This window comes from Citrus clementina, unplaced genomic scaffold (assembly GCF_000493195.1).
Source record: "Citrus clementina cultivar Clemenules unplaced genomic scaffold, Citrus_clementina_v1.0 scaffold_5, whole genome shotgun sequence".
In the NCBI taxonomy this organism is placed as follows: domain Eukaryota; kingdom Viridiplantae; phylum Streptophyta; class Magnoliopsida; order Sapindales; family Rutaceae; genus Citrus; species Citrus x clementina.
In genome coordinates, this window is record NW_006262201.1 from 4452383 (window position 1) to 4461975 (window position 9593).

At 31.2% G+C, this 9593-nt stretch overlaps 1 protein-coding gene across 1 annotated transcript; it reads right to left on the reverse strand.

The window, feature by feature from the left end:
• Positions 1 to 448: 448 nt before the first annotated feature.
• Positions 449 to 5748, reverse strand: LOC18041339 (KH domain-containing protein At1g09660/At1g09670). The gene is made up of 8 exons (XM_006431521.2): positions 5532 to 5748; positions 5304 to 5411; positions 3891 to 3976; positions 3228 to 3364; positions 2511 to 2648; positions 2302 to 2418; positions 1065 to 1208; positions 449 to 950 (listed from the first exon to the last, which is right to left on the reverse strand). The coding sequence occupies exons 2-8, from the start codon at positions 5402 to 5404 to the stop codon at positions 792 to 794; spliced, it is 882 nt and encodes a 293-aa protein (XP_006431584.1). The 5' UTR covers positions 5405 to 5411; positions 5532 to 5748; the 3' UTR covers positions 449 to 791.
• Between the last annotated feature and the right edge of the window lie 3845 nt (positions 5749 to 9593).

The following is a 9593-nucleotide window of genomic DNA, read 5'->3' on the forward strand; positions in this document are numbered from 1 at the left end:
ACTTCTAAAGAGGGCCGGGAGAAAAACTTACTTGGGATGGTCAACAGTCACACTCCTCGACTCAATGACTGGCCAATTTGAACCGTGCGCTCTTCCCACTTCAATGCTTCTCAATCTGAGTTGGAAGGTATGTCAGAAGAGTGACTTCAAAATCCTTTGAATGATTGAACATAATTTTTAATCTATGCCAAAACCAACTACTCAAATGTAAAATTTATTAACATACGATTGGATGATCATATTCTTGAGGCAGCTTACAGGGATAACAAAAATAATAGAATGGTGCAACAAAAGTACAAGAGCTGATTCACTAAGGCTACATACAACAAGAGAATATGGTAAATAAACTGAAATTACAAAGCAATTATTAATTATTGGTCATCTGTTTCAAGTGAATAGCAAGCAAAAGTATCTAGCAAAGTACATTCAAAGGTCATATCACTTCAGCTGCAGGCTGGAATAGCAAATAAAAATTAATTAGGGAATGAGTTTCTTTTAATCCATTAAGTAACAAATTCGATACTCAAGAGGAATAATACACCAAAGAATCATGATTGCTGACAAACATGTTAGCTATATAGAACACAAACATGGGAAGCAGATACCCGTCTGAGATGCCAACAGTTGAGCGCAAAACTAACTCAGGATTTCGACCAACTGTTCTCGAATCAAGTCCCTCCCCAAGGTTCTGAAGAACAAAACCAATGAAGATTGTCAGGACAGCAATCCATCAGCTGCAGTGATCCAGTGGTTCATCGATGGTCCATTTCATCATTGATATGTATAACATGTTATCTTCCGGTCTTGGCGCGTTTCATTCCAGCATTGTTAAAGGGCGACATACTAGGACTCATACTCGGACTCATGCTTGGGCTTTCTTCTCTTAGAGTACCGTTCAGCATAGCTAATTCCCGCAGTTGTTGCTTCTTGTAATGATCCAAGGATTCATCCTGCATACAGAGATTAGTTTGAACAAGCAGGAATTAGGAGAGATGCTCAAGGAAATAATATCGACAAAGTTCAGAGAAAATACAAGAGTTTTTTTTTTTTTTTTTTGTTCATACCACGGGCTTCAAAAGGTTCTCTAGTATTGCTACAGCATGATCCAAGCGGGAATTTATTATATCCTCTGGAAATTCGGCCTCCACTAACACGTGCAGTGGCTCATTAAGATGCTCATATCCAGGTTTATCTTTAAGTTTTTCTTCCTAAAGAACCAAAAAGTAAAGAATTATCAAGAGAAACCGAGATGGTATAATAATGTCAAGCAACATCGAATTTTAGTAAATACGAAAAAATAGTTTGCAAATGCAAGATGCACTTTCCCATTTGTAGAACATGAAGAACATGAAATGAGTCTTGATTTGCAATTAACAGATAAACTAGTAACAATACAAATTCATTTCCAGTACATATGCCATCAACGGAAAAACAAAACTACTCAAAATATATATCTACTCCTACCACAATGAAGGAAAAGCACCATAATCATACCAGCTGTTTCCGTGAAAAGAATTATGAGAAAAAAAAGCTATAATTTATCTGGAAGTCATTATTCCAAAGAATCATAATTTATATGCATGTAATTTCATGCTCAGCACATCTTTCTCAAGTTAAATCGATCAGCAAAATGTCAGGATCCTCCATTGAATATCATAGAACTACATCATGCATGATCATACGCAAATCCAGTCATACCACGACCAATATCAGTACTAAACCAAAAATTAAAGCGTATGATGAATTGTTACATAAAACCAGGATAATTTGAGTGCTAATTAAATATCTCGAATTGTAGCTTCCCTAATCAAACAAACAAAACAAAAAAATGAGAAATACATTTTTTATTTTTTATTTTAATCAGAGAAGCACATTGACACCAGATAAAAGTGAGCAAGAGCTAATGCTGTCAGACAAGTTAACACGGTCCTCCTTTAGCAAGGTTCAAATAGGAAGGACCATAGTAAAAATAAGATGAGGTAATTTACTACCTATAAAAGTGAGCAAGAGCAAATGCTGTCAGACAAGTTAACATGGTCCTCCTTTAGCGAGGTTCGAATAGGAAGGACCATAGTAAAAATAAGAGGAGGTAATTTACTTAACCTATAAATCCTACAATTTAGTTGCAAGTAAAATAATTCCAATCTCAAACATCAAATGCATAAGATTCAAAAAGCAGGTTTAGCTATTAAAATTTCACATTTTCATGCTTTGAGAGTTCAAGTCCACTTTGGCTTGATTAAATTGAATCAGCAACTTATTTCAAAATGCACAGCTCCACCATATTATGATAGATCATACCTTTATCGAATCCTTGACTGAACCCCGGCCTCTAATGAACACCCTACATTCTGTCATGGCTTCGACTCTTTTGAGCGAGTTCCCACGCGGTCCCAAAATCCGGCCGACAAAATTAAACTGCTGTGTTTAAGTTAGAAACTATTATTATAAGGAAACTAAATACACGAATATAACTAACTTTTAAATCGAAAAGCAAAGTCTGAACTTACATTTGGATATTTATCCACAGGAACATCAAGTCTAATAACTCTCTTTACAACAGGTGTGGTTGGAATTCCAGGAATACCTTGCCAGCCCATTGAAGGAGGAGTTTGAAAAGGGGCCATTCTTTGAAGATGCCCATTTTCCTGAGTCAAGGCATCTAATGCTATAAGGATTCCTTTCTTTTATACTTGAAAAATTATCATCAAATCCAAGACAGCAAATGAAGCTCAAACTCGATGAAACAATCAAAAGCCCTCTAAAAAGTGATGTGCAAGATCCAAAAGCTCAGTCATTTAAACCACAGCATTCAGCTATGGGCAACGATAAGAACTTAATCTTAAACATGGATGTAACTCAAATTTATCTCCATCTGACTGCTAGACATATGTACGGTCAATCGTATTGGTGGCAGGTTAACATAAGAGGCAAGTTCAAAGGACATTTCTCTTTTATTCCAGGGGGGAAAAAATAGCTGAACTAGAGGATAATCTGGAGTTGATTAGAGGATGAATATATCAATCCAGTGTGACAATTTATTCATATGATTCCAACTGTTATTACACTAAAAGAAGGTCATCCCATCATGAACAGAAACATAGCAGTAGGCAAAAAGTATACAATCAGAATTCCAAGAAATTACAATGCAAAATTTTGTGGCATCAAATTCACAAGTACAGGATGAAAATACATGAGAGGATAAAACCATGAACAGGCATTATTACCTCAGTTTGCATTGCAGACAAACCCTCCAAATCCATTGGTCTTCCATTTGGCTGACCTAATGACCTAAATGGGCTATCATGCTCAAACCTTTCATGATCAACAAAACTTGGATTGTAACCCGTTATTCGTCTGATTTCTGCAGTGATACAAGAAGATTAATACAAGTTTGGATCGCAAATTAAAAGAATCCATATAAAAGACCAGCACCAGTGATCTCTAATACATATCACCATCACCGAGAAAAAACGGTTACGATTATCTGAGATCTTCTTTTATAAAGATATCCAAAATTATCAACCTAATATTTAATAGTAGATCAGTTATCACCCAATATTGCTAATAGTTACTAGATATCAGCCAATTAGTTTACAGCCTCATAGATGGTGATATTAGCTATAACACGTTCGGAAATTTTGGCAGTTCACAAAATTGTCATATGGAAAGCCAAAACAGCCACTTCAGGATACATAAGACAGTAACAAAAATGCAGATCACATATAAAACGGTTCATACATTAGCAAAATTCAGCTCTAAAACGTCCATTTTAGAATTGAAACCAACATCTAAATGATAGATCTAAGAACTAAAGATATGTATATGTCTTTGAAACCCTTTGTGTCCTTCCTACGTACAGCAGGAGAAGAAAGATTTAGCATTCACACCTTGACTGAGAAGCCTGCTGCATAGAGGCAAAACTTGGACAAATGGTCCTAACTTTTGCCTTTCTGCCAATAATTCAGCCAAATACCTGCAATGAATAAACCAGTCAGACACATTAGACAAATTTATTACACTAATTCCAGTCTCAAAACTGGTTTCACATCAGCATTTTTGCAGTAATTCCTCATAAACATACATTTTGAACAAAAGAAAAAAAATTTGCTGAATGTAGAGTGTTTGTCACTGAGTATTGGGTATTGTTTACAAAAACACTATAGGTTTCCTCCGATATATATTCCACTTGGTTCCTCAGCATAAAAGGAAAAATAAATGCATAAAATTATATGGCAGCTTTACACTTAATTATTTTGATCCCAAACATTAAAGTGCCAACTTAACTATGCGTTACACTACTATTTAGCCTAGATTTCCATAAAAGTCCATTCCGAAAGAAACTCAACAATTAAAATACAGCAAGAACTAAGCTTGATGTTTAAAAGTTCCCAAATGCATGACAATCTTCCTTTCACTGCTGACCCCACAGTCAACAAGGCAAGCAGCCACATCAGAAAATCTGCCTCTTCCCTATTTTCAAGAAAGGGAAACTTCTCTTCCAACATGGAATTAGCACTCTTAAGGTCAATCCGAATTTTAGAAACATTACAATCTCTAGTGCTAAATCAAAGTCATTGTTATAATAAGATAGCAAGTATGTGAGCATGTCTAGAAAAGTGAACAATCTAATTATTAGTAGTATAATAACAGTAAGAGACAGTCCATATGCTTGCAAATCTCTTATAAACTACTCAGATCCTCTCATAAGTTCAGCATCTAAGAAACAGATAATCTAAAATAACGGTCTGTTTAATTTCCAATTATATGGTCTATAAAACTCTGATATGGATACCAAATATGTTATATTTAGTCAATTTAACTTGCTAGTGGAGCAGAAATGAAAACGAACACAAAAATGTTTTAACTATGCCAACTGCCCCATTAGTACATCCTTCTATTACCAAACTGAATCATAATATTATACTGAGTATAGCCGCCACACACACACAACAAAGCAAAAAACCAAACATTAAAAAAAAAAAGATAAACACATGCACACTCAGGGTATGTTCGAATCAAGAGTCCACAGCAGCTGTGTCAAATACAAGTGGGTATTTTAGCAGTTGCTAAGCTTCCAATTAAGCCCAGCAATCAATAAACCACGAATCAAAGTGAACACACAAGTGTTGATATATCAATTAATACAGTAATCAATACAAACCTCAACAAATACAAAAACAAAGCGCTACCCAGATACCCAAATGAGCAAATAAGCAGAAAGGAAACATTTACTAGATACAGTAAAACAAAAAGGGTAAGCTTGAAGTAGAGGAAAAGGCAAAAAAAAAAAAAAAACTAACCTTTCACGATCTAAAGGCAAAGAAGAAGACCTATGAGGAGAAGCGTGAACTCCTGAAGGAGGGTACTGGAAGTAACTTCCAGGGGTGAGTCTCTCTCCCATTCGATTACTGTACAAGTCAACACACAGCACCAACAACTATAAAAAACAATACGAAAACTAACCACCCAGATAGGAAGAACCTGATCACATACACATCTGAACAAGATGAAGAAGAAAAAACACTCACTGATGATGGTGGTGGTCGGAATGGGAAGGAGAGAGAGGCGGTGGAGGTGGAGATGGAGATGGAGATGGAGATGGGGGATGAAAGAGTAGTGTCGTGTTTTGAGTCCCTGTCTGTGCCTGGCTGTCTTTGTTTTTGGTCTCTTTTTTATTTGGGGAGTTGTGGAAGTGTGTATGGCGAGGGTGCGTGTGCGTGCGTGTGTTTGCGTTTGCTTGCTTGTTTTGTGAAGATGCACAAAAGCCCTACTTTCATTTTTAGGTTTTCTTTATTGTTTTAATTTAAAAAAATTAATTAATTAATTTCCTTTTTTTTTTCCATGACAATGACTACAAGAGATCTTTTGAGACCCATCTAGATTAAATTTATGAGATTTTGTCGATATTCCATTTCGAGTTTTGTCTATTTCAACTACGACTTAAGAGTGCGGGTACTAATTAGTTTAGTTGATAAAATTTCAAATATGGAACTAGAGATGTAGAATGATTCAAATCCCACTCGCATATGTAAAGTGAAAATTAAGTTGTCATTAAATTTTAACTGAAAAAAATAAAAACACCTACGAAGAAGAGTTAGTAGTGACTCATATGAAGTTGAATTTAAAAAAATTACAATATTTATGGCATTTTTTATTGTAAAATTGATTCAAATTGAATTTATTTCATTAGTATAAAGATTTCTGGCGATCTTGTCTTGACTTTCTACTAGTCATCTAGGTTAAATTCATCTAGACTTCAACCTTGAGGTGAGAGTGAGATACACTTAACTTCAATTTAAAAATTGAAAAAAGTGAGATAAACTATGTATATATTTCCAATAGTGATGTGATTGACAAAGATTTTGTGAATTAAAAACAAAAAATGTGTACTTCAAAAAAATGACTTTTGTTATGTTAAATAATCATATAACATACATGATTACTTAGCCGCTGTTATTACTTTATATTTCCACAACAGTTGGATTTTTATCGAACGGTTTCTACATAATCATGTATGTTACATAATTATGTAACATAACAATCTCTTAAAAAAATAGAAAAATTTATAACAACGATTATGAATATTTTATAATGATAAATGCGAAACTCGTCTTGCATGGATAAAAAATTTGTCATTTGGAATATAAATTTTGTAATCAATACGAAGTATTGCATAAATCTGTAGTATGTCTTTAATACTTTGTTATGGATTCTAGTATATCATCACATACCCGATTGTAGTCTATATTTTTAACCTAAAATCTCTTAAAGACATTGAAGAGAAAATTAACGTCAACAATGTTTACGAGACATCGAATTTAAAATAAATTTGATATACTTTTAAATTTAAAAAAAAAAAATCAACCTTCACAAGAAGAATTTTTTGAGATGGAGAGCTTGTTGAGTCATCGTATGCACATATTCAACAATTTATAGATCGTCACGACCAATAAATAGTTTGCTTGATTATTTCAACTTATAAACTATAGGGATTTTCCTTTCTCTTGTAAATAAAAATATAAAATGTTGGTTAAGTTGAATTGAAAAGTTAGGTGCCATTATATTCTGATTGGGGTTGCCTTAAATGGTGACACTGCCACAAATGCTTTCTCGGTTTGCCATTTGCCACCAAGGACAATAGTCAATTAACTTCGTTTTCAACTTTTTTTTTTAATAAAAGAAAATTATAACCTAAAAAGAAAATATTAAAAATTCATTGAATTTGTGGATTACAATTACATTGTGGAAAGTGGAATGTAGTTTAACTTTTTTTAAAAACTTTTTTAACTTACATATTTGTAAGTAAAATCTAACAATAAAGAATTTTAATCTATGTATGTGGGATTTGAGAATATCAACTGATGTTTAGATTCTTCAAAAGAAATGAAAAGTCTAGAAAAATATTAAAATAACAAGGAATCACAACACAATTAAATTGATGGAATATGCTCTATGGGTGGGAACATTCTTCTTATAAGTGAAAAGGACCTATTATGCGATTTTGAGAAAATACCATAGTCATATTAGTAATTAATTTAATTACACCACCTAATTGTTTTTAACTTAAATTGACCTCCTATAATTCAATTATGGATTAGTTTACATCATAAAATGCTATTATTGATTTTAAATATCTGCTATCCTATTACATAAGATCAGTAACTAAAAATTTATGTCGAAATTTTAAGTAAAAAATTTGAAATATTTAATATTATAATTAATTGATTCAATTGATAAAATCTTCTGAAGAAATAAATGATCAAATATTTTTCCTGCTAAAATTAGTGTGCATTTGGTTCAATATTTGTTCAAAAAATCGTTTGAAATATTTTTTATTTTAAAATTAAATTTTTTATAGTATATATTATTCTAATGTGTTATATATAAATCTGTTATATATACACAAAAGGCTCTTTGACTTTTATTTTTTTTTTTATATTTTGAACTCACGATTCAAATTATGATATTAACCCACAACGATAATGATTTTTCTGCAAATATTGCATTATGATGGGAGTTTGATTAAGAAAGGTAATTAATAAAAAATATAGAAAACTTAATTAATAAATCACCCAAAATTTAGCATAACATTTATGTTCTTGAACAACTTAAATGACATCTATTTGAATAAAAAATATTTAAAAAAAATATGCCCTTATAATAAATTTTCTCTTGAATTATAACTTCATAATTCCACATATCACAAACGATTAATATTTTCTGAAATAAATAATATGACCACATTATTACGCTATAATCACTTAAAAAAATTAATTAAATGATTTTAATGTATCCTTTGAGTTTTTAAAATGAAAAGAAAATGAAAAAAATTAAAAAAAATTAATGTGGTGATAACATCTAGATCTCTAATATTTTATGTTTTCAAACAAGCACTTATTTTTTTTTCCATTTTGAATTTAATAGGTCCTTGACTTTAACACGCTGGCCCTGACCCGTTTGCAATGACCAAATTAATCTTACTGTTATTATTGACCGAATGTATGTATCTTTTTTCTTTCTTTCTTTTTATTATTATTGACCAAAAGTTTAGTATCTTTACTTTAATGCTATGTTTACTTGTCAGCATTCAAAATCAGCTGAAATCAAAATGAAATGGAATATGAATAAGTTGGAATGAGAATAAGGAATGCAAATCAAAATAAGTTGTTTATTTAAGTTACAAGAACCAGAATGAGAATGAGCTGAAATCTCATTGATGTGTTTATTTTATCTTGGATTTAGAATTGAAATAAGCTGAATTATTTCAAGTTACTAAAATACCCTTAGTTGTTAATAATAATAATAATATGAATTAATTATAATAATTATATTAGTAATTATTATATAGTAAATTAATTAATTAATTATAATAATAATAGTATATTAATTATTGTGATTATCTATTCAAAAATTATAATTATTAATAACTATTGTTAATAACATATTAATATATTACTTAATAGTAATAATATATTAATTATTGTGATTATTCATTCAAAATTGTAATTAATAATAATAATTATTATTAATATATTAATTAATTATAATATTAATTGATTAATTATAATAATATATTAATTAATTATAAATGAGGACAAAGTGAATATTTTTAATTTTAGGGAGGGCAAAATAGTCAACCTAGGAATGAGAGATTCATTCCCCAACCCTTAGGACTATGAGTTAGGTAATTGAGATCATTTTGTGCTTTGTTGCCTGTTTAAGACAGTCATGTTCACCTTGTTCAATGGCTTGTCCTCATTCTTAAATTATGGTGGACTCCATAATTCTGATTCTGCTTACCTACTCTGTAAGAAAATAGCAAATTATATAAGTAATCATATATATTTTACCAATAAAATCTACTTAAACCTCACTATTGTTAAAAAAATTAATGTTAAAAAGTACCTGGTGGGATTTATTGATAGAATAAATAAATATTTTTCAAATTAGACCAAGGCTATATATATATACAAATGAACAAAGAAGTTCTTATTTGAGATAATTTATAAATATGAGGATTAAAATGTTATTTTTCCAAAAGGTATATATATTGAATCAAACGCTCAATCCCTTTCATCGTATCACACACA